This window comes from Salvia splendens, chromosome 10, assembly GCF_004379255.2.
Source record: "Salvia splendens isolate huo1 chromosome 10, SspV2, whole genome shotgun sequence".
Taxonomy (NCBI): Eukaryota; Viridiplantae; Streptophyta; class Magnoliopsida; order Lamiales; family Lamiaceae; genus Salvia; species Salvia splendens.
In genome coordinates, this window is record NC_056041.1 from 20,986,144 (window position 1) to 21,012,148 (window position 26,005).

The 26,005-nt window shown below is 37.9% G+C and overlaps 2 protein-coding genes across 5 annotated transcripts; both read right to left on the reverse strand.

Annotated features, from left to right (window-relative positions):
• Positions 1–2,792: 2,792 nt before the first annotated feature.
• LOC121750244 (non-structural maintenance of chromosomes element 4 homolog A-like) lies at positions 2,793–5,250 on the reverse strand. 2 transcript variants are annotated; one of them, XM_042144743.1, is made up of 8 exons: positions 4,997–5,250; positions 4,662–4,742; positions 4,092–4,344; positions 3,908–3,998; positions 3,614–3,827; positions 3,431–3,522; positions 3,084–3,354; positions 2,793–2,984 (listed from the first exon to the last, which is right to left on the reverse strand). In XM_042144743.1, the coding sequence occupies exons 1-7, from the start codon at positions 5,112–5,114 to the stop codon at positions 3,094–3,096; spliced, it is 1,110 nt and encodes a 369-aa protein (XP_042000677.1). In that variant the 5' UTR covers positions 5,115–5,250; the 3' UTR covers positions 2,793–2,984; positions 3,084–3,093. The 2 variants fall into 2 exon arrangements, with proteins under 2 accessions (XP_042000677.1, XP_042000676.1); XM_042144742.1 differs by having other exon boundaries at positions 2,793–3,354; positions 4,997–5,249.
• A 2,758-nt stretch (positions 5,251–8,008) lies between these two features.
• LOC121750123 (protein PHOTOPERIOD-INDEPENDENT EARLY FLOWERING 1-like) lies at positions 8,009–21,808 on the reverse strand. Of its 3 annotated transcripts, XM_042144584.1 has the most exons (22): positions 21,385–21,808; positions 21,201–21,244; positions 19,839–19,929; positions 18,890–18,970; positions 18,695–18,802; positions 18,468–18,548; positions 18,296–18,384; positions 18,003–18,124; positions 17,863–17,924; positions 17,123–17,258; positions 16,933–17,001; positions 16,783–16,856; positions 16,562–16,696; positions 16,209–16,259; positions 15,275–15,343; positions 15,116–15,178; positions 11,963–15,035; positions 11,395–11,459; positions 11,177–11,247; positions 10,037–10,799; positions 9,094–9,611; positions 8,009–8,929 (listed from the first exon to the last, which is right to left on the reverse strand). In XM_042144584.1, the coding sequence occupies exons 3-22, from the start codon at positions 19,896–19,898 to the stop codon at positions 8,524–8,526; spliced, it is 6,096 nt and encodes a 2,031-aa protein (XP_042000518.1). In that variant the 5' UTR covers positions 19,899–19,929; positions 21,201–21,244; positions 21,385–21,808; the 3' UTR covers positions 8,009–8,523. The 3 variants fall into 3 exon arrangements, with proteins under 3 accessions (XP_042000518.1, XP_042000517.1, XP_042000519.1); XM_042144583.1 differs by lacking the exon at positions 21,201–21,244; XM_042144585.1 differs by lacking the exons at positions 18,468–18,548; positions 18,695–18,802; positions 18,890–18,970; ... (1 more) ...; positions 21,201–21,244; positions 21,385–21,808 and having other exon boundaries at positions 17,863–17,916.
• Between the last annotated feature and the right edge of the window lie 4,197 nt (positions 21,809–26,005).

Sequence of the window (26,005 nt, forward strand, 5' to 3'; positions counted from 1 at the left end):
AAATCACATGTTTGTTTGTGTACCATTTAAATGATCACCTTACGTAAAATATTCATTGATTCATAATTCATTTCTTCGACAAAATTGAGGTAATCTTTTATTGTCCTTAGATATTTTAGACTTCATCCGTCTCATAAAAGTATGCACTATTTCCCTTTTTATCTATTTCTTTCTCTACTAACAATATTTTAATTAGTTTTTATTCTACCTCTCCTTAATTTTATCAATTGTGCATTAAAACTCGTATCCAACCTAAAGTACATATTCTTTTGGAATGAAGGGAGTAGTATTTACATTTGATAGAACTAAATAGGTATTTTATATTTACATTTTGGGATGTCAATCGGGCTAACCCGTTCGGGTCGGGTCAACCCGAACGAGTTGCCGGGCTATTTTTGGGTATGAGCTAGTCGGGTTATGAATTTTTTGGGTGTAAACTTTCAACTCTAACCCTAATCCACCGGATTTCGAGCTAACTCATCGGGCTATTCAGGACAAAAAGCTGTTTAAAAAAATCTCTTGTTATCAAAATTTTCTTTGTAAAATAATTCTAAATGTTAGATATTTTTTCTTCTTAGATTTAGAATCACATAAAATTTTTAATTTTTCATGATTTTCAATATTAGTTAACAGATAAATCAAAATTAAATCAATCAAATCGAATTAAAGTATTCGTGTTACTATTTTGGCATTGGTAATATAATCAATTCTATATGAAAATTAGAAAATATATCTTACAAAAATCACTATTAAAACACTAAATATATTGAAAATTTTGATGGGCTAATTTTAAATTTTATATTGATTGGCTTTTGCGGTGATAAGCCGGCAGTGATAGATGTTGGGACGACGAAAGAATGGGTCGAGGTAGAACTTAAAAGTTGTTAAGTGGAATGACAATCGAAGAAGACTAGTAAATTGTAGGGCATGAAATCCAAAAGTATAAGAAAAACCCCTAAAACTTGTTTTAATCAGCAACCGCAACCCGTTCGGCCCAACCCATTTAACCCGCAAACCCTAATGGACTAACCCGTTTAGCTCGTTTTGTATATGGAAAGCGAAATTACAGCCTAACCCACTATTTTTTCGGACTATTCAACCAACCTACAAATTTCAGTTAGATTGACATTTCTGAATATTTAGGTGACATTAATGTATCAGGAATATCTACCGAGAGGCGTAGACATGTAGTGTAGAAATAATGCAAAATTTTAATGCCACGCCAAATATTAGTTGGTATATACGTGAAGTTTCAAAACTCCTATTAATTAATAGTACTGATATAGATTATACGAAAGCTGTAACTTTTACTAGTAGTCATCGTCACTTTAATTTGCGGGATGTACGTGAATTTTTCAGAAGTCATATATTAATTAATAGTAATATGGTACTCCACTAATATAGATTAGACGAAAGTTTGTACTACCTATTACCGATAATCATCATCACTAAAATATGCGGACTTTTAATTTCTAAATGGAACATATATTATCATATTATTACAAAAATTATCTCTCGCATTAATCTAAAATTATACTATTTCTCTATGCAGTTAATACATAAAATAAAACCTTCTAAAATCTCTTGTCATCTCATAAGCGTGACATCTTTGTGGAAGAGAGGAGTATTTCATATCAATTCACCGAATGGAATATTTAGAACTTATTATTTGAAAATAAAAGATTGAAAAGTAGAACTATATTATCCATTTTTTATTAGTAATATTTCAGTATTTTCAAAGGAATATGTCATTAGTTTTTTAAAATCTATATGCTGTGATTTGATATAGAGACTGTACTAACAAAGATTGATAATAAAAACATATTATTGTTTTCATGATGCAAATGATACTACTAAAATAATAACACGACAATGTGCTATGATAATCACGTCCGTTTGTTTACTACTAGTGCGTACATGCATAAAAACCAAATTATACTCTAAAACTTAGAATGTGTTTATAATTAACTCCAATAATATTCTAAAACTACTCATTTTGGATTTTTTTGATTAAAATATAATCATTCATTTTTGGATTTACACTAAAACAAACTTGAACCATGTTTCAAATTTTATGAGTAAGTAAAAAAATATATTTAAACAAAATATTCTTTTAAATTTGAGTTTAGTATAAATTGTGAGAGCAAAATCATTATATGATTTGATATTTACTCTAAAATGGGTTTGAGTTTAGTGTAATGGTTGCAGATACTCTACATTAACAGATGAAAAATGGAAGGTGCCGCACCGCACCGCTCTGCTCGGATGGAGTGCGGCACTCGTTGCTGGAGGTTCAGGGGAGGGTTCGTTCCAGGTGTGTGGAGGATCGCGCCAGGCAAAAGGGCTTCGGTTGCTACACTTCATTCCACAGGGACTTTTATTATAATTTAAATTCAAAATTTGTTATAACACTACATTTTTCAATTGAAACACGAGAAATTGAATTTACTAGCGAATTTGTCATTGAATGATTAAAATATAGTTCACGCTAATCAGATGGAAATAAGCTTAAAATATGAATGTTCACAGAAAAATAAAAATAAAAAGTTATGACTGTTATAATGGATCAATGGGCTTCGAAAAAGTATTGGGCGAATGGAGCCAAATTATTAATCAATATTAAATCGATTAAAATGGAGTATTTATTAAGATTGATTAATTGCATTTATTATTGCATCTATGATCTATCAATGTCTATCAGAATTACAAATTGTAATGGGATGAGTATATCTAACTAAACATATAGGTTTAAGCCATATTCCCATGAGGATTAACCAGAAAATGTGCGTGGATTAATTACGAAAGAAATTAATGTAAATTTCAATAATCATTCCTACTTAGTTACTTACATGAATATTCCCACAATGGTGAAAACTCCAAAATTTAGCATCAACTAGTGATGCCCGAGGTTCAGCAACCACCGGTTCCAGTTTGCCAGACCATCGGAGGACAAAAAGTGGAACGAACCATTACCCCAGTCAGTCCTAATCGATCGGGGTAAAGAGAACTGTTAATCCAAACTATGCACGTCTACTTCGAAAATAAACAATAATAATGATCGAGCCAAGGAGAGATTGGCCAACCAATGTATCATCATAGTTTTCGCTTTCCTCTACGAATGGCAGCGGCCCTGTCAGTAGCTTTATTACAATCACTTTCGGGTGAAACTTCCTCGACAGTCAGCTCCCGCATAACTAAACCTCGGTTCCTACACAATTTCCTTAAATGAGTTGAAGACGGTGCAACTTGTGGTTCATCAAACTCTACTTCTGCCTCAGCGTTACTTCTTGCTTCATTCACATCGGCTCTATGTGGCATTAGTTCCTCCCCGGCAGCAACAGAGTCCAACATTGACTACAGGTTGACATTATCCAGGAAATATAAATATATGAAAGTCTGGTTAATATGAGGAATTGATTGCTACAAGTACCTTCCAGTCGTTGTAGTCGTATCTGAATATAAAATGACTATAAACAGACTCGCCAGATTGAATTGCATCAGCACTAGGAGCATTCTTCGGGGCTGAAAGCAGGAGCGTTTCAGGGTAGAAGTACGTTAGGGAGGAGATAAAAGGACACATTATTGAACTAGGACTACAATGGATTTTACTTACAAACTAGATGTCGTCCACTGTCGTCAACTGAAATCTCAGTACGTCCATCTTTTATAAGAAATGATAGAGCAAATAAATTTTCCACAGTTTGTGCAAACGACTTCCTGTTTAACATTAGATTTTCAAGCTTGGCTTTGCGATTCTTCCTCAAGATATTAAATATAGTAGCCATATTCTTATCAGTTGTGGTTTTGTCATGATCCTTTTCATCAAGCTGTCCAAGAAAGTATTGAGAGTAAAAAAGTATTGACATCACATGGTACTTCACTTCCTTAAAGATTGAAAGGTTTTTACCTCTTCTGGTCGGATATTTCTAGCGGGTTTCGCACGCATTCTACGAAGCACAGTCTTACGCCGCTTCAACTCATTGTTCATGGGCCCAATCCTGCCGTGCATGGTAAGCATAACTAAGTTAGGCACCCTGCTAACTTTTACAAAAAAAACAAACAAACTGGGGAAGTGTAGAAAAAAAGATTACATTGTACGACAGCCAGGAGCACTCCTGAAAACAACAGAGACAGCTTCCCCAATGTCTTCCCATCTTATCGAACTCCTTAGCTCATTTCGGTAACTACATGGTCCACCTTCTTTTCCAAAATCTCTAAGAATACAACTAACAAACTCTGAAGGTGTCAAGCCATCACTATTATACGCTTTAACAGAGGTCACCAGTGTATTTGTAATGTCAAATAGAGCTTCAGCATCTACTACTTGCTCCCTGGGATTTTGTACTATACAGAAAAAAAAACACTAAGTTAAACCAAACTAGAATGAAATACAAATGTACCAATAATATAACATCACATAACTAACTAATAGTTAATGGTAGTCTAGTAAAGCAATCAATCTTTCCCGGATGTATATGCTAAGTCATCCCAGCTCTTCCCAACAGTCAATTGGCTTACTTCTTCATCCGTCCATAATATAAATATTCAGATGTTCCACAATAATCCTCAAAAGTTAAAATTTAACCAGGTTTCCATCATTCCATGAATCTTTTGCTATGAAACAGTATAACACATTTATTATAAGTAGTTGGGAAGTTTACCTAGCTGATGCAAGCTATCTACTTCTTCAATAAATGTTATCAACTTATGAGAATCAACTTTGGATATATCATCCCTCTCATCTGCACAATAAAATAGGAATAAAATATCCAGCCATAAATGATAAATTAATCAGAAACGTCCAAAATTAATGAACACATACATACATAAATACATACAAACCCCAATTAAGATATTGAAACGAGTACAAATCTTGAGATACAGACTAAACACATGACTCTAGCGACAAAGAAACTAATAGTAGAGCAGGATAATATCGATTTCAAAACAGAAATCGTAATTAGAAACTGGGGAATATAAAAAAAAGTGGAAATACCTGAAATTCGGTTTTTGAAGGTGAGGTACTTGGAGCGAAGAAGCCTTCGATCAACAGCAGCGCCGGTGTCGTCAGATTTCCCTTTCCGAGTGTTACGGTTAAGTCTCTCTCTCGGCATCGCTTCTGATTCATATACTACAGAATTCAATTCCTAAAATCTTTGGTTTTTGGGGGGAAGGAAGGAAGGAATACAAATAGGGTTTAAGCAGAGGGAATTCCCAAATTTTTAGCTGCTTTCAAATATTTAGTTTTTAATGAGAGAGAATTTAGTTTATAGTAGTGACTAAATACTTTCATTAATTAATTTATAATAATTCGATATATATGGAAGCAGGCAATGTTTGGATTCATAATATAATTTTATGGTATAATCTCCATAATTTACTTCATTTAATAATGTATAATACTCCACGAAGTTAAGGGTTAACTTTAGTTACTTCCATGAATATACAAAAATAAAAATATATTTTCTTTGTTTAGATATTGTTGGCAAAAATATCTGTTATGACACCGCTTGTAATTTGGATTTCGTTTCGTCCACGTTTTATTAATTAACTTACATGAAAAAAAATAAATGGTAATCACACGATTAATACAGAATATTTTACTTTGATTTTATATTGTTACAAAAAAAAAATTACTACAAATTTATAAAATACTTTCTCTAATTTATGTTTGAATTTCATTAACTCTATGTAGAGTACAAAATGTTCTAATATATCAATATTTTATATTGACAGTCAAAGACGTCTACACATATACTCCCTCAGACTGCCATTAGGGCATTAGCAATGGGGCGCCCTTAGGCGCACCCTATGCACCGTCTTCATCCTTTTTATCCTCCTACCCTTCCACCTGCAGTGGGGCGCCCTAAGTATTTTCTTTTATTTGAATATTTAAATAACTACAAAAATTGGGAAAAACTTCATTTCATTTATAAAAATTAATACATTACAATACGAATTAAAAAAATAGGCAAACTCAGCGACGGCGGTTACGGAACCACACTTCTTCAATCATGTTGTTCATGAGCTGAGCATGGTCTTGTTGGTTGCGCATTGAGGCCTGTCTAGATAGAACCTCATTGAAGCCAATCGGTAATCCTCTAGCGGGGGCACGGTCGTCGTGCTGGAGGAGCTAGATGCACCTTCATCATCGTTCCAGTCGGTGATGCTCCCACCTTCATGCTCGACTATCATGTTGTGCATGATTATGCACGCATACATAACATCGGCGATGATTTCCTTGAACCAGAGACGAACAGGCCCTTTCACTATTGCCCACCGTGTTTAGAGCACACCAAATGCCCGCTCGACATCCTTCTGCCCCGCCTCCTGCTTTTGCGCAAATAAAACTCTCTTCTCACCCATTGGGCAGCTGGTCGTCTTTAGAAAAACAGGCCACCGTGGGTATATGTCATCGGCCAAGTAGTACCCCATGCGGTATTGGCGCCTGTTGGTAGTGAACTCGATGGTCGGGTCGTTGCCATTGCATTGCTCGGTGAAGAGGGTGGATGAGTTGAGGACGTTAATGTCGTTGTTCGACCCGGCTACGCCGAAGTAAGCATGCCAGATCCAGAGCCGACGGTCAGCCACGGCTTCAAAGATCATCGTCGGGTGGTTGCCCTTGTATCCACTCCCAATGCATACAGTCGACGCTCCCTAGCATCCCAGGAAAGTCGTGCTCCGTCTCGTGCATCTTCATCAGGCCCAGTCGACTGCAATCAATAGCAGTCGGCTTGCGCAAATATGTGTCATCGTATGCCTCCACAACTCCCCTACATAATCTCTTCAGGCACTCCCGGCCTGTTGTCTCCCCGACGTGGAGGTACTCGTCGAAAATGTCCGTCGTGGTGCCGTAGGCCAACTGACGGAGTGCAGCCGTGCACTTTTGCAACGGTGTAAGTCCGGGTCTGTCGACGCCATCTTCCCGATACGTCATGTATTCATCACGTGACTCCAACGTTTGGACAATGCTGAGAAAAAGGTAACGCGGCATTCTAAACCGGCGACGGAAAATAGTCGGGCCCCACCGTGGTTGCTCGGCAAAATAGTCTGTAACAGATGTTGGTTAGCTGCCGCGTGGTCGCGTCGGACAACCGTCTGACGTCGAATAGGCCTGCGGATCTGCTCCACTGCCGCCGCCGCCTCCTCGCGCTGCATTTCGACTAAGCATTCCGTCATGGCCTCTTCAACGGCTGCATCTAAGGCATCCGAGGTCGGACAACCTTCCTCCGAGGAACTAGTGTCGTCGTCGTGGTTCATTTTGGTATGTGAGAGAGGTAGAAATGTGAGAGATGAGAGAAATGAGAGGGGCGAGATGTTCGTATGAACAAGTGAATGAGAAACGAGGTTTAAATAGACAAAATTCGGAAAAAAAAATTCAAAAACGCGTGCCATCGTCCGCGCCATCGTTCGCGGAGCCCACAATGGTGCCCGATGGCGCGGACGGGCCTATCGTCCGCGCTTCTTCCGCGCCCGAAGCTTAGGGCATGGGAGTAGGGCGTGCCATCGTCCGGGCACCCACAATGGAGCCCGATGGCGCGCCCGAGGACGATGGCACGCATCGGGCGCGCCTTCTGGCGCCCCATTGTGGATGCCCTTAGAAGTCTCATTCCTTGGTTGCCTGGGTTTTAAGAAATGTTAAGAAAATTTGGTGGAAAAGAGTTAGTAGAACATGGATCTCACTTGTATATATTAGTTTTAAATGAAATGTGTGTGGAATTAGTTAGTGGAATGTGAGGCCCTATTACCATTTATGGTAAAAGTGAATCGAGACTCCTATTCTAGGACGGACTAAAATGAAAAAACGAGACTCCTATTCACCGACAGAGGGAGTATGACATAATGTATTAACTTAAAACATAGATGAACTTTTTTGTATAATTTATGTAAATTTCAAACATTTGTATCATTAAAAAAAAGATAAGAGGCATTTAATACTATTAATTGTGTTAATTTACTTGTTTTGTGCCCTCAATCTGTAATTCTGTTGGATAAGTTGAGAGATTCATTTTTAATAAAATGTAGTTAAATATTCCTCTGGTATACGAATTTTCAACTTCAATTTTGTTAATATTAAAATAGAGCAGATGTTGCAATTTCCGTGCAGATGATGTGCCTACAATGCATGAACTAATAATGGAAGTGTGAAAAAAATATAGCCCCCAAAACTGCAAGGAAGAAAAATTAAGCAGCAGAAACACCACTTGCAAGAATACTATCCTACAGCCTACCATATCACAAATTCATTATCTCCTGCTGGAACTTCTACAATCCTATAAATGGCCTGCATTCATCTTCCCCAACTCCCAACCACCAGGAACTTCGATTTGCAGGTCATTCATCGAGGTCTATCTTTCCCTTTGTTTATTCCCGATAGCACAGCATTTAAACCTCAACAACCTTGAGCCGGGCTCACTTTCATTGACTGGGAGTTTCTCGGTCCTGAGATTTAGCCGTTCAAATACATGGCAACTCTCCCATTTGAAGCTTTATGGCGTTTCTTTTGCATTTGCCTGCTGCTCATTACCCCATTTCTATAAATTCAGTAAAATCTGACAGGTCGTCCAGCCCATACGTCAAGTCCGGGTCATAGTTTGACGAGACCAGCTCTGTCATGTCGGGGGATAAACCTTCATCCATGTCCACCAGGCTGGCAGAGTCAAATCCAATATCAGAAAAGGACAAGTCATCGAACTTCAGACTGGGGTCAGTTGGCAACAATGGCAGATTTTGGAACACTTCAGTGGAAGTCAAATGTTGCGAGTCAGTTTGATCTTTACTTGCTCTTCTCGACTTCGATTTAGAAGGCTTGATCGGCTCAGAAACAGGGAGCTTGTTTTTTCCTGAATTTGAAGACCTGTTATCGCCTGTGGTTAATACTTGTGATTCTTCCCCAAAACAACTGTCAAAATGTGCAGCTGATGCAGTTCTGGACACGAAGAGAGAAGATATGAGAATAAGGTTGCTTATCAAAACTCACAGATTAGTGCAACATTGGCAGCATTTAGGTTCCCACATTAAGATACAAAGAACACAAGGAATACACTATGAACCGAAAATGAAGATATATACAGTATTAACAAGAGATAATACCTGAATTGACTCTCAACTGTGCCCCTGGAGGATTTAAATTGCCGGTCCTCTCCAGCATTCCCCTTGAAAGACGTGGATGGGTCTGCACCAAGAATTGACACATTAACGACCGAGGGAAGAGGTAGAACTTCATCCCTATCTGTTTCAAGCTCAAGCGTTAAATCCAATATCTCCTTTTCTACAGGGGTATCCTCCAAAGGATTGATGATAGTTAGCCTGTCATCTGTTTGAATGTTGCGGCTTCTATTCAGAGCAGCGGCTACTAACTTCCCACACTGAGGCAAATTAGAGAATCCCAGCGTATCTGGTGATTTTCCCAAGGAATTCTTACTGCTGGCAGAGGCATAAAACTCCTGCGATGAATAGAATCTGTTCTGAAATAATAGAGCATTGCCACTGTGGCTGGAGTGCGAGATATTCCTCCAAGCAACAGAGAGCACTGAAAAGAAATGTTTTTGAAGAAGTGGCTCGTGATCTGGTAAATCAGAAGTGATGCCAAGCAATACCCGGATGTTATCCTATTTCATGAAACATACAAAAGAAATTAGGAAACATATGTATTTTTGGAGCCAATAACAAACTGAAATGCCTAATATCACAAATCAACAGAGCATGCATTTCAAGCTTCATCCCTAAAGAAGAGGTTTACTGAGAGGATTTAATTGTCCAAGAACAAGCAGAAATCTAAACAAATTACATTCAAACTATATTTTTGTCAGATTATGCAAAGTAACTGCTGTATCCTTGGTTTAAGGAACAAGTCACCGCTTACTAATACTTCACTTATCGTAACAAAAACACATTATTTCACAAACATAAACATTTCAGGAAACGTTGATTGGTGCAACAATAACACTTCAGAAAATTATTTACTGGCAAAGATAGCAGACAAACAGCAACATATGAATTAATACAATGCATCAAGAGAGAGCTGCTAACATACCTCAGTTACTCTTAGAGGACCCTTCCCTGTACCCATGCCAACAGCTTTGTCATTAGTTGTAACATCGTTAACTGATAACACATATCTTTGAATTAGTTCCCTAAGCCTCTCAGAGCAATGGACAGGATGACGAAACCTGCCCCGGTAAGACCCACCATCACTGATTCCGTACAAGATTTCACTTGCCAAATTCCAATTTGGACCATACTCATGGATAGCTGCACATAAAGCGGCATCTTCCTTTGGTGACCAAATATCAGGAGAAGGGAGGAAATCCTTAGACCAAATGTTTCCTTTCTTTTTTAACTTTTCTGGTTTTATTGTGAAAATTCGTTTCAGAGGCATGATGGGGATAGAAAGCTTTCCTCGCACCCTGTTTCTATTTATTTGCTTTTCATTATCAAAGTAACCATTATCACAAATCTTCAAGTCTTTAAGTTCATATTGATGCTTTCCAGGAGATTTGTGATACAAAACAATGTTCCCAGTTTCAGAAGCCTTCAACTTTTTAGACTTCTTTCTGCTTCTGTGTTCTTCATTATCTGAAGGTTTACGTTTCTTCTCTTGAGTTGAGCAGGGAGATAAAGCATCTGAAGATGTGGGGGTGTCATCATATAATATGTCATCATCAATTGACATATGGTCTATTGATGACTCTTCTTTTATAGATATGGATTTCGAAACTAGAGCTCCTTTCTTCAAGGATTTGAACTTGGCCTTTTTGCCTTTCTTTTTCGGTTTTGGTTTTGGAGTAACGAAATCCCTGTTTGGACAGAAAACAGAGTAAGCTAGAAGGAAAGCTGTTCAATAGAACATAATAAACTAGCACGCACACCTATTATGATATTATTCTTCTGCATAAGAGGAACTACAGTACATGTTTCTGTATCACATACTAGTGTAGTAAGTGAATAGGTGAACTTAGTGAGCAAGCATGTATACATAATTTTTGTTAGGTGAACTTAGAATCAGTTAATAAGAGACCTAGGTCCTAGAATTCACATAAAAGAATTGCCCGTGAATACTAAAGAGGCCACTGAATGAGATATGTCTATCAAGCTAGTCTAGTCTGCATGTATACTAACAAGTAACAAAAAAACTCCATACACTGAATTCAGAGTTTCTTTTACAAATACTAACCTTTGAGCGTCTGAATAACCACATTCTAAAGCCTCTTTCTCCTGGGCTTCACGTTCCAGATCTTCCATCAACTATTAGATAGGTAGTATTAAATATTAGTTAGGAAGAAAATCTTCAACCATAAAAATAACTAAATTGAGGTAGAAATTCCAAAAGGATCCACCAGCAAATGAATTGGTTCTCACAAATCTTATCATAAAGCAAGTGCTGCTGCATACCTTGTGTTGCGCTAGAGCTTCAACTTGTTGTTTATATACTTCAGTTGCAAAATCAGCATCCCAACCTAAACAACAACAATTAAATTAAGATAAAGTCTCGATGCATGCGGTGATTAACTTCTCTTATTTTCTACATAGCGAGTGAGGCGGATTTTCTTGTCAAGAGATTTAATGAAATACAATATTTTCCATGACAATGTAGTTTTTCAACCACTGCCAACAAAAAATCAAAAATAACAGAAAAGAAGAAAAGACAAACTTGACAGAGAGAAAAAAGGAAAAAATATGAAGATAGTAACTAACACAGTGAAAGTCAAATCACACAAGATTCATCTAGAATCCAGGATATAAATTTGAAATGCAAAGCAATTTAAATCCAACTTACAGAGAAAGCACAACATAAAAAACCATCAATGTGTATTAAAAGATTATGATCGTATTTGTAACGGTAACAACGCTTACTAATCATAGGAAAGATGCTCCATAGTACCATAACTTTCTAAAATGCACATAATATTTGCAAAGCAATAAAAAACATAAAAAAAGTCAATCTTGAAAGAGCACATACTTTCATACACCAACGGTTCTTCATCATCATCAATCTCGGCCTCCATATCATCCTTTAACTTCTCAATGCGCTCCAGCTCCCATTCAGCTTCCTCGATTTGAGTATTGGGCTCAACTGCAGTCTTGTCAATAATTGGGTCCCACAACTCAAGAAAGCGTACTGCATATCGATCAATGGGGCGTAACTGATTCTCGAAAGACAAGATAGCCTGCCCAGCTGCAGCTGCAGCTGCAGCCATCTGTTTGACGTCAGCCAGCATATCAACATCTTCTTCATTATTCTGTAAAGCAAGGGCTCCTTCTTCAACTGGATGGCTTTCACTCACAACATTGCCCTCATCTGATTTCACATTCAAAGCAGGCTGTTCGGCAGGACCATCAGGCTTCATTTGCTCTTCATTGGCTAGCTCATCGTCCTCCAACTTGCCAACTGCTTCTTCAGTGAACTCTTGATTATCTACAGCCTCTTCTTCTTCCACTTTCTTTAGCGCCATGTAGTCTGCCTCATCTTCAGCATTCTTTAAGGCAGCTTCCAAATCCACACAAGATAATGTTACCTCACCACCATTCTTGGATGTTTTTTCTAGTAGTGTATCCTTTTGGGAAACTGTTCCATGGCCCGAAAACAATTCTGTTGGATCCAGCTTCTTAAAGAATTCTGTATTGTAGCTTCCACTTTGTATAACTAAATCATCCAAAGCCCGCTTCTGATTGGCCTTTTTCAGAATATTCTCTTCGATTGTGCTCTCACTTATCAACCTATATATGTGAACTTCACGTGTCTGACCTATCCTGTGACACCTATCTTGTGCCTGTTGATCCATAGCAGGATTCCAGTCACTATCGTAGAAAATCACAGTGTCTGCCCCAACTAGGTTGATGCCTACACCTCCACTCCGTGTTGACAAAATAAAAAGAAATATCTTGGGGTTTGTATTAAACCTCTGCATGAGTGTCTGCCTCTCTTCAGGCGGAGTAGAACCATCTAGACGCATGTAAGTGTAGCCATAAAGATTGATGAATGCCTCTAAAACATCAAGCATCTTTGTCATTTGGGTAAATATCAGAGCCCTATGACCCTCTGATTTAAGTCGCCGGAGCAGAACTGCAAGCTCCTGCAGCTTACCACAGTCAAACTGGATAAGTCTTCTATCTGGAAAGTAAACTTGCCTCCGGACAATAGCAGGCCTAAATGGAGTAAGAAGAGGGGAAAAAACTTGTGACCATCTCTCTTTCAGCGTTTGGTGAATAAACACAGGTGATCCACCCTTACTGCACCAGGAAACTGGGGGTGGTGCACGAGCAGCAGGTATTGCAAACATGAAACTTCCGACCTGATCAGCCATCTTTTCAAATCTTTCAACTGGGGAAAGTACAATATCAGAAAGCTTGGATGAATACAGATATGACAAAGGATTGTGTTTCTGACGATGAATATCATGGACAGGATGCTTGACACTGACAAGCTCCCTGAGGCCAGTGGCATAAATGGGTTTTCTTCTACACCTTATAGAATTCCACCACGAAACAGCTGCTGCACGATCTTTCATTTCTCTCAACCTCTCATCCAATAGTGCCTTCTGAATCTCATCAAATATATTTGTCGAATGCCTGTTATTCTTTTTCTTGCATCTGACCCAATTATCCTCCAAATTAGACAGGTTTGCACGTTGCTGAATCAAGCTTGAAGGTGTAGCAATAGTTTGAATTTCTTCACTCTCCCAAGATGTCATGAAGAAATCCAGATGAGAGAAGAAAAATCCTAAGCCATTAAGATCAACAGATGCAAATGGCCCAGGGGCAAGCATTGAGCAAACAGAAGAGCTAAGTTGCATGTCTATACCACGCATATCAAAAGAACTTACAATTGGACGGCCTTCAAATAGATCGGGATGATTGCAAACCTTACGAAGTTGCATAATAACGCTGATCATTCCAAAAAAATTACCATTAGCTAGAGTAGCCTGAGTCTCGGAGCTAGCAATAAAGTCCTCATATAAGTTACGCTGCCTCCTTGACAGCCTACAACATATAATATGTTCATGCTTCGAAGGAAGCTGTTTCTCGACATCCCTTTTCAATCGGCGAAGTAAGAAGGGGCGGAGTACATTATGCAGTCGGTCAACTACTTCTTTGTTTACTTTTTCTTGTCCCTCTACCATGACGGATATAGGATTACTGAACCAATCCTTAAATTCTTGGTGAGACTGAAAAATATGTGGCATCAAGAAATGCATCAGAGACCACAGTTCCATAAGATCATTCTGTAATGGTGTACCAGTTAGTAGAATACGCCTCTTGGAGTTAAAATTGAGTAACGTCTGCCACCTTTGTGACTTCCAATTCTTTATTAGATGGGCTTCGTCCAAAATAAGGTACTTCCACTTCTTTCTCTTGAACACCTTTGAATCCTGGATGACGAGTCTATAAGTCGTAATGCAAACATGAAATGAATTAGGTTTCAACCATCCTTGCCTCTTTATTCTCCGCTCTTTTGCACTTCCAAAGTATGTCAATATTTTGAAAGCAGGACACCATTTAAGAAACTCAGTCTCCCAATTGAGCATGACACTAGTTGGAACGACAATGAGATGTGGACCCCAAATTCCTTTCTCGCAAGCCAGGTGAGCAAGCAGCGCAATGGTCATAATCGTCTTACCCAACCCCATCTCATCAGCAAGTATTCCATTCAGTCTCTTCTCATACATGGTCACAAGCCAATCCAAACCAATATGCTGATACTCACGCAGGGGAAACTTTAGAAGAAAAGGGAACTTTGTTCGCACCTTTGTCGTTGAGAAAGTATTTCCAGTTGGTTGTGCTGACCTGGCAGCTGCTGCTGCATCAGCAATTATATTTTCACTTTGTGCCTCTTCTCCAGATTTTCCTGAACATTCAGCTTCTTCTTCTGGATGGGAGCATATATCTGGCTCCAATCCATTTGACCCATAATCAGGCTGCATAAGGTTAGACATCCTATGTTCTGGTGAATCCAATAACTCTTCAGAACCAGAAGTAGACAAGGATCTAGAGTCGTCATCTATATCCCCATCTACATCTCCACTGTCACAATCCTGAACAATAAAGTATCATCAGAAAACTATATGCACCCAATAAGAACAGAGGGGAGGAAACAGGGAACTCATCTACGTACCTTCTTATACCTTGCTAGCAATTCCTCTATAGGAACTTCACTTTCCTTCTGGAGAAGTGCAATCTGAAAATCATATGATTAATTAATATTACCGTCTAATTGACTAAATAAAAGTTTGAAAATTCAAGACTTCAGAATATAAGGATCCCACATCCTCACCTCATCTGCAGTATTGATTTTTTCTGCATTTGCTAATTCTTCTTCCTCCACGAGAGTTGTTTCGTCATCCTAGAAACCGACCACAGGTATCAAATAAAGAGAAGACTAAAAATATAGAAGATTTTCCTTCGGATGAGTGGGTAGTCAACACAGATAATGAAGATGACGAAGCAACAATGTCATTGCTAATAGAGGGGGGGGGGGAGTCTTGAGCACCAAGGAAGAGAAAACAAATCAACCAAAAGGTTAGTTTTATTTTTTGACAAAGTATAGTACATAATATATTCTCCCTCCGTCCCATAACAATAGAAAGTTAGAAACTCTTTCCATTTTGGTCCATCCCATAAACATAGCACAGTTCTATTTTTGGTAACTCCTTTCTCTTTAATGAGGTGGGCCCATTCTCCACTAACAATAGCCCAATTACTTTTTATATCTATCTCTCTTACTTTACCAATTGTTCATTAAAACCGTGTCGTCCCAAAAGTTTCTATTTTTTATAGGACAGAGGGAGTACTTATTTCTAATATTTATTTTTTCAATCATGCAAAAACAGGAGGAATATGGTTGACGGTGCAAATGAAGATGGAGACAGAGGGAGATGATTCAATATTCTTGGATATTGACTTGTAATTATTTAGCAGTTATGGCTTATGACTGATGTGTTTTCATATATTTATCAAGCTTTTATGAGCTATGGTTCTTAAAATGTATTTTAAAGCCTGGATGGATTATGTGGAATAATGAAAAATAATGGTACCCAAGTCCATTAGGTAATAATGCATAGCACTCACTGAAAAAGGAGAAACTTAGCTGCATGTGATGGATGAGCAAATTGTTAATGATACGAAATTGCAGGTACCCTTACAAATGAAGAATGGTGCATTGCAAAACATGTCAAATTCCAAACATTAATTAATAATCGAGAGCTTACCATGTCATATTCATTTTCTTCCCGGGCTGAGAGTACAAAATCATCATCTTCCTACAAAAATTGAAGTAATCAGAGTTCAACATAATCTGAACTGTATCAAATGCATAACATAGAAAGAGCAGGCACTAGCAAGAAAAGGTTGGAAAAAAAATTAGACCTAATAGGCTAATATTAATTTGAGAAATCCAGTACAAACACCATATTAAGGAATAAGTAAAAACTAAATACATAGTAGTTGGGAACTAAAAGAATGCCATAAACATGATAAGTAGCAATATGCACAACATTACAACATTAAGGGTCTTATACATTAAACAGCTACATATATTCAGAAACCAAACAGACACACTTACCTGTTCGTCATTGAACTCATGTGAGATCTGCTTCTTCTCTGACTCAAGAAGTTTCTTCGAAGAACTTCTCTTGTGATTTTCAGCCACCTCCGGACAATGGATTTCTGGAGCAGACAAAATACCATTACTTTCAACCTGAATTTATCAAACAAGGAATATTATGTTGAGTATTAGACAGTCTTTACAATTTGCAACAGTATATCTAAACACATACAACTTACACAACGACGACCAGATTTCACAGGCGAGCTGCCTTTCTCTATCACAAGGGCATCTCCCATGGAATCTTCTTTTCCTGAATAAGATTGAACCTCAAAAGTTAAAAGGAAGTGAGTAGAAATAAATTCAAAAGCAGCATGATAAGATCTAACCATTAGGTTCATTATGCCCGGTTGTTCCAGGTTTATCATCATCCTTCTGGGGACTTTTTTCTCTGCTGCCTGAGCAAAAATTACATTAATCAACAGTAGTTTACTACATAATCATACAACATGGAGAAGAAACCAAAATTTCAGAGCTAAATTTATTGAGACGCCCATAATGACATAAATAAAGAGGTACCCTCATGGGCAGCATAACGTTTCAGTATCTCCTCCAGAGGTAAATCGACTTCACTTTGTAATGCTGCCAACTCCTCATCCCGCTCTTCTTTAGTGATGAGAGCCTCATCCGCATCAACAGTACGCTCATCATCATCCTGAACGAAAGATAATGGGATGCTTTAATAATGGCTATAAATAAGAGCACAAGATTTCACTAAGACTAAATTGGGATCCATAAAATGAAAATGCAGATTAACTTTTGCAAGAAAGCACAGGAAGATAGTCAGTTTTCTACAAGCTCACATACTGATACTAGATAGCCAAAGATGTCCAATGGATGAATGCAAGCCTTTTGGATTCCAGAGATAAATAATTTTATACAAACAAAGCGCATGGCTTCAATTATAATCTTCAAACAATCAACGGTGATCCTCCAAGAAAATACTCAAACCATATATAGAACATCTTATTATAGATGAAAACTGGCCATAGTTTATCTCAAGTATAAAAGCCCTGCTACCTTGTCAAATAGATTGATAAAGTAGTCACGGGTAAGAAAAGATTTAGAAAAGAAAAGACTAACAGCTCATGTCAAGGTCTACTTGCCAAAACAGTTGAAGAATCAGAAAAGGGGATTTAGTGCTAGGATATAAAATGCATGGAAACTGCACAATGTCTATACGCAAATATCTTCAACAAAATTGTGAATACTGCTTACAGCATCCATAAGGATAACCACTATTGAGAGTTAGAACTTACAGATTCTTCGGTGGATTGCAAATCATAGTCTTCATCTACAGCTTTGATATCTGACTGGGATCCTAGCATTATCAAAGGATCAAAACTCATAAAAGACACAAAAACAGTAGAACTGATCAATGCCAAAATTTATGACATACCATTATCTGATTCGTCAGCTCTTCTACCAGAAGTACTCGGTTTTGCCTCAGCATTGCACAAGTAAGATGGTTTGCAAAGACTAAGTGGATTGACAAGATTTTCAGCCAGCATTGATGAGTACCTAAAAGATGAGGTGAGGAGCATCAGTATGTCAATTAATAGGATAACACGGACAAAGTTCTTCATGAATCTGCTGACGTTGATCTTCCATGGAAATTATTCATCATAAAAAATAGTACTATAAAAGTCACAGGCCGATAGTCAGTCAAAAAGCTCCCATATAACAAAATACCTTTCAGTTTGTCCAAGAAGGAACTCAAGCTGTTTATCAAGAGCTTTCTTCTTTTTCACATCAAGCTCCAACTGATGCTTGTATAACACCTGTACCACCATGGTAACCAGATATTTAATCAAATCATCATATAAAGAAAATCATTATAAAGAAATTTCAGGAGGGCACTTGCCAGCTTCTCTATTTTAATCCAGAATTTCTTTACATCCTTCGAAATATTGAGGGCAACTTTTCTCAACTTTTGCTCCTCTTCCTGATTACATTGTGTTCAGCGTACCAAATTATCAGTGGACTTGAATAAATAATTGTAAGACATCAGGCCAAAACGAAGGGGTGAAAATGACATCTTTCTTCAAAGTCCTCCAACCACATGCAAAATGGAAAAGGAAAAATGTGCACCTTGACTCTCTTCTCCCCTCTTGTTGCCTGATCAAGCATCCCCTTGCTGGCTCGTATAGCAACTTTCTTTGCCTGTGCCAGCTTCCATTTCCTCTCCGACTCAAAGTCCTAAACAACAATACAGGAAAAACTTAGAAAGTTAAAAACTGAGCCAATCAACTAGGTATCGCGTTGAAAGAATATATACTTGGTTACCTTTGACAACCAGACCATCTCTTCCAGGACATGATCCCAATGTGCTTTAGGACGTTGAGGTTCTTTCGGAGCTTCAAGGGCCTAGGATCGAGAGAAAAAAAAGTGTCAGTGCAAACAATTAAACAATAGAAGCAGAATATTTCAGTCATTCTAAGCTCGAATATAATGATCGGACATTTTGCTATGTGCCCCGGCTTTTCTTAGCATTTATCAATCAAGATATGCATTGGATGTCTGTGTGTGTGTTTGCATGATAAGTCCTTATACTTCTAATACCCGATCATAGATCATCCCTCCGTCCCATCATAAGTGAGGCGTATTCCTTTTAGGCCGTCCCACTATAAGTGAGACATTTCCTTTTATAGCAAAAAAACAACACTCTATCTCTCGCTTTTTATCCTCTCTCCTACTTTTTCTCTCTACTTTTTTCTCACTCCTACTTTATTCTCTCTTCATTTGACCACTTAACACCACTACCCCAAAAGAAATGTGTCACGTGTAATGGGACGGAGGGAGTACAATATTATGATATTGGATAGCCATGACTTCAAAATTTATAGCTTTAGAAATATGATTTGTAATGGATTTCAAGCAAATGCAACTTTATTTGTATGGATAAACAACACAGAATAAATAACAAAAACATGGCTCTGTATTATGGGATCCATGTTCGAAAGCTATAAGTATAACTAAGAAAGTAGAAATTGTAGCTGTATGCATGTAAAACAATTAACAAACAGACAAATTTTATGTATATTAACAAAATTAGTAGATCCTAGAGTGACAAATATTACAATTCATTGATCATATCTCCAAATAAATCTTAGGTTAAACATATTCTAGGTTAAATTATAAATCAAGTATATACTCAGATAATGAGAGGTGAAGTAAATGTTTTAGGAGCCTAATACAAATTAAGTTGGCACACACATGAAGTTAAAATCCTCACCTTCTGCCGCTTAGCCCGCGATTCATGGTCAAGTTTAGACCTTGGACCCTTCGAGGCCATGACTATCAGTATACCTACCTCATAATTAACACTACAAAAACAGAAAATTGTTAAACATAAGTTAGTGCAGTACATAAAAGCAATGGTTGGAGTCAGATAGTCCACATACTTAGCGAGCAATAACTACATACATCTTGCAAATAAGAAAGATACAAATGAGCTCGCAAAGACAATATGTGCATATATAGCAAATAAGATGGACAGAGAGACAGAGCAGAATTTGAACAAAGCCAATAAATCCTCATATTGAGCAGATCATAAAAATGATAGCATAGAGGATATTCTGATATAACATGAGCACAACTATCAACAATTATGTGGAGCAATCCTACAACTGGGGCAAAATTGTGTCTTTACTGACGTTATATCTATAAGATGCTCAAAGCCTGTGTTTGATTATGCTACAAACCATCTCATCATCCACAATTGACTAGTGTCTTCCTTCTCTTTCTGTGGTCAGTTTCTAAAACAGTGCTTTCTCAAAAATGAACGGTAGTACTCAAAAACATTGCATCAACCACTGTCAATATGTGAAGCCATTCTTGCTAAATATACATGCCACACCTATAAGTGGTTTTAATTTCAGCAATACAAGGTTTATCATCTTCATACCTACTTCACTATTTTGCACTAAGTGAGCAAGAATTCACAACTCTTGACAGCTAAGAAAAAACAAATGGTTAGAGAATTCCACAATCACAGCATGAGCAATAGGCTTCTAACATATGAATTACTCCTATAAGCGATCTTGTTGAGCACTCATTAGAGTAAGGACTTTACCGAAATAACATACCACTCTCAATAAGTCAATACCGAGAACAACTTTTGCAAACAGTTTACTCATAGAAAAGCTACGTAGGATATCATTACAATCAGATATTCCTCATCAAATCATTGCCAATGTAAATTCATCTCTCGTGTTGTACCATGGGCCCTTTCACCGAAAATTATGTTATTCTACTTGAGTTCTCTACACTATCATCCTCTCAAAACTAATGGTTTCCTACAGCCAGGCATTCTCTATGAGCTAATATTTTGGTACCCGAAAACTAATCCAAGCACCTAACATCTCCAGTCTTGCAACACATAAGCAAAAGTAGATTCACTAATTTAGTCTGTCATGCAAGTGAACACACACATCCACACACACACACGAAATGCAGAATAGTAAAATGAACTCCAACAATGACAACCTCAAGAAAACTGCAATGACTGATTATCTCACACACAAACGAACAGACATTGACCTTTATCATCAAAGCAAGGTCAAGAAAAGTACACTTCAGCTCAACAGAAACATACCTCGAATACAGTTGAGGTTAATTCCAGCTAACATAAAATAAACACTACAGCCCAAAAAACATGGCATCAACAATGCATGCAAACATTTGCTTGACACGATAACCACTAAATCAACGCAACAACCCACAAAAACACACACAAAAAAATTCAAAAAAACATCAAGGGGCGCAAAACAAAAACTTACCCCAAAAACGCCCTCTCCACACTCAAAGAAGCGAAAACAGCAAAATAAAATCCCGCCAGAAAACGAAAACAGGCGCTGGAAGGATCTAGAGGAGCCGAAAAGCAGAAACGAAAAGTAAGTCGGCGGAGCGACCTAGGGTTTTCCGGAGGCGGAGCGCGGGGGTTTAAGCGCCGGCGTGTTCCGACGAGGCTCAGATCCGGAAAAAGAAATACGTATACGAGAGTGTATGTATCGATCCAGCTGAGGGTAAATATATATATGCAGTGAAAAGAAATTATATTTAAATATATAAATATGGTTTTTGTGAAATAAAAAAAAAAATAAAGGAGGAGGAGGAAGACTGAGGTTAGATTGAAGGGAAGGGTTTTGAAATGGAGGCTTGATATGGGGCGGGGATCGACGGCTGCGATTCGTTTGCAAAATAGAGGCTTGATTTTTGGGGGTGGAGGAGTTGCGTGTTTGGTATCATCTACTATAAAATGGTTCCATTTTTCTTTCTTTAAATAAAACAATTTGGTTTAAACAGTTAGAGACTCGTAACTTTCTAAATGATGATAAATGATAAATAGTCAGTCACTCCTTTGGGATTAATGTGGTAGAAGAACAATTATGAGGTGAGGTTAATATTGGCTAGCGTGGTTCAAGCTATTAGCCTAATTTCATTTCAAGTATTTAATTCCATAAAATAATCATATGCATATTTAGTCCGATAAAATAATCAAATACTAATATGGATTGACAATGGACCTTTCATAATTGGGCCGGCCATCTGCTATCAATTGCTCAGACCTATCATAATTGGGCCATCTGCTATCAATTGTACAGTACATTATAATTTTTCAATTCGCCCATTACGATGGAAACTTAATTTTCAATTCGCCCATGGCCGTATGTGCCCAATGTAGGGGCGGTGTTTGAACTTTAGGGTGATTCTCTCTTCTTGTTATAAAAAAAAAAAAAAAAAAATATTTCAAATCTATTATACTATACTACATACCGAAGTTTTAAAACACAAATAAATTTTATAAATTATAACATTGATATAGTAATGTCCATATGTGGATCCAAATCTAGCTAATCATTCTATTGTTCATTCTAAAATGTTTTAGTGAAGGATAAAATGCATGGATTTTTATTCCAAATATAACATTAATGAGTATAGGAAGGTGATCAAATGCAAATTCTAAATATTGTAAAAACTCCAAACTATGATCTGGACTGTTAGAAAATGTCAACGGATGACAAAATAATAGCAACAGAAATGTCAACGGTTGATGTTGTGTTGATATTGTGTTGACATTTTCTGTTGCTATTATTTTGTCATCTGTTGATATTTTTTGACGGTCCAGATCATAGTTTGGAGTTTGTACAATATATGAGTTTGCATTTTATCACTACTCAATGAGTATAAATGCATAGACATGTTAAGTTGTCTCTCGTCCTTATACCAAAAAGCATGCATATCTGGCGGGCTCGGAAACGCGCGGATTAAGATTGGATCAAGTTATATGGAGGATAACTGAATCGGTTGGACCAGTTAGCAAATTGTTGTTGCCACTTAATCGAATCAATCCTCGAACCGAAACGCGCCAAAGATAATATTTATAACTCCCGATTTCGCACTACTTTAACAGTAAAGTGGCAAGTTCGGGGTCGATCCCACAGAGAAGTTGGTGTGTCGAGTGTGTGAGTAGTGAATAGGGGGGTTGGCTGCTGCCACGCTTTAACTTGGGAGTTTTAACTAATGTTTTATCTAGGCAGAATTCAAACTAGCTAGCTTGATCAACGGAAATTTAAATACTGGGTCAAGTAAATTGCAGGTAATAATAGGAAAGTAAATGTGCGATTTAAAAGAGAGAATAACTTCGATTAAACTAAGATACGATTACAGCGTGAAAATAAACTAAGCTAACACTTCGAAAATAAAGAAAGCGGTAAACTGAGAAGAATCTTAGCCGGGAAACTTAAGTTACGCCGACAGAAATGGTTATTCTGCAGCGCTCCCTTCGGTCGCCCTTTTAACTACGCTATCTAAGCTAAACTAGAGATCTGAACTAAACTAAGCTAAGAGAGCAGAACTAAGCTAAACTAAGCTAGAGAGCTGAACTAAGCTAAACTAAGCTAAACTAGGCGGAAAGTAAAGTCTCTGATACTTTCTTGTGGTGGCGCAGCCTCAATTTATAAGCTCGATTCGGCCTCCAGCTGGATAACGATCTTGACAGGGAATATTCGCTCATGCAGAGGATGAGCGACTCATTGATTGCTACGTGCTCTTTCTTCTAGAATAACGACGCTTTTGGATAACAAATTTCTGATCGGTTCGTCCTGGCGTCTTCACAAGCTGGCACGTGTCCCCTTCTAGAACGTCGTCCTGGGTAACAGATCCAGCTCATTTCCTCACGTTTTCCTTCTAGAAACCAGCGGTCCCCACTTTAACTGCTTGACCTCGCCCCTTGATCAACTCCCATGATTTTTGGCATTTTTCGCCTTTTGTACGTGCTTGATCAGTTCGGCCTTGCTGCCTTGGACAAGTAGCATTTCTGCACATTTTAACACTTGTTTGCGCGATAAACCGATCAAGTAGTATATGTTTTACCCTCAAAACCGATGCATGAAATGAGTCTTATCAAACTGTTCACACTTAAAACATACTTGTCCTCAAGTATAAAGAGAAAGAAAAAGAAAGAGAAAAAGATAAGGCAAATTTCAGGCATGGTTTACTTATTTCACAAGCAAAAGAAAGAAGAACAAGAACTAAAAACACGTATTCACATGTATGCATTGGACCGAATAATTTTCCAACAATCATACCCGAGGTCGAGGTCATACCATTAACCAGTAGCTTATGTTTTTGCTTTTTCGCTTCTGCTTGATCAAGGAGTCAGCTTGTCAAGATTGCTCAATTTAAAAACCACTGTTGGATTCACTCAGTCACTCATTTCTCACCAGAGATGTTAGGACCGTTCACTCGGTGTTGCTACAAATTTAATACTTTGAATCGGACTGCACAAGATAGTTCCTTAAGGTCTTTGTTTCGGGTTGTAACAGGGCTCAGGGGTAGTAACTTGTTAGGGTAGGGTCCTAGGGGTTCTAAGTTTAAAAGAGAAAATCACATGAGTCAAAAAGCCAAAGATTTGACTAAACTTGTTGGATCAAATTTGGGGTGTTTATTTCTTCTTCCACTTGATGCTCCTTCTCGGTCAATGTTGACCCTTAGCCTTATAACTTTCGGCTTTATTTTATTTTTTTTCTGGGTTAGGTTGCAACTATTTCCTGCCCATTTCTTTTCTTAAACCTTTTCTCAATTTTTTTATATGATCAACCTGATTGTCTAACTTGATCGACCCGGCTACCTTTTAATTTTTATTCTATTGCTATCCCCTTTTGTTCCCCTTGATAAATTTCATCTCTTTGACCCTCTTCCCTCATGTGATACGAAAATTTTTGGTTTTAAGGTTTCAAAGAATGGGTAAGAGTGTATGGGCTCAAAGTGGCTGACTAAGGGGTGTTTTTAGTAATGAGGCGGGTTCGTGGAACGAAGGAAGAAAAACGGCTCAACTGGTTAAATCCTAATGCCTTTAGTCCTCACTACTTGTGCAATTTTCATCTCAATATTAAAAGTTAGCCTCTCGTAATTTTTCTTTTGTAAAGAGTAGTAGAAAGTGTTATACTTTTGGCTTATAACTCACATATAGAGAGGCTTCACAGTTGGTTTAGAAATTGAGCGATTCCATCATACTTGCGTCATTCAAATTGATCAAGTTTTTGCAATCAAGTTTTACATGTGAGCGTATTGAATCATTTCTCTAACTCTTCCACGAAGTAATCAAGTCTTTCATTTATCCGATTTCATGCATATTTCCTATCTTATTGCTATCTAAAATTTGTTATTTTTGAAAAATTTTAGCATGTATGAATTTTCTGTAATTAACCCGTCCCCCCTCAGCATGTATGAATTTTCTGTAACTAACCCGTCCCCCCTCCCCACTGCATATGAGCTCGTCATCGAGGGACTGGATGTAGTGGAAAGAAGGATTAGGTACAGGCAATTTGCACAAAAACAAACAAGGGAAACTTTTCACACTTAGACCAAGTATTGGGCTAAGTGTGAGGCGGTGCCAATAATCAAAACATGCTAAGAAACACAAAACCCTTAAGCAAAACTAAAAATAATTTCCATAAACTTCTCACACTTAGTCTCGACTTAGAACTAAGTGTGAGAGTGGAGTCAAAACGCAATTTGCACAAAGAAACATAGTTGAGGGTGATACTGTTGCCTTCTAGATGGTTGGATCAGGGGATGTTGCACGCCTTCCTTATAGCCTCCATTTCACAGGCCTTCCTTATTGCCTCCATGGTTCTTACGTTTATTGGAGCTCCTCCTCTTTGGAATTTTTATTCTTTTTCTCCTTAGGAGGGGAAGACTTATGCTGGCGGCGTTAGTGGACTTTCACACCTTGATTGGTATGGTGGTCCTTCTTCGGAGGAGGAAGAACACTTCCTTCCTCTGCTCTAATTTGACTGCCTCCCACAGTCTTGCTTGCTTCTGCGGCTGGCATGGTCCCTCGGTCTACTTGTCTCTTCTCATCCACCTGCTGCCTTGAACCCTCAGCTTCAAGAA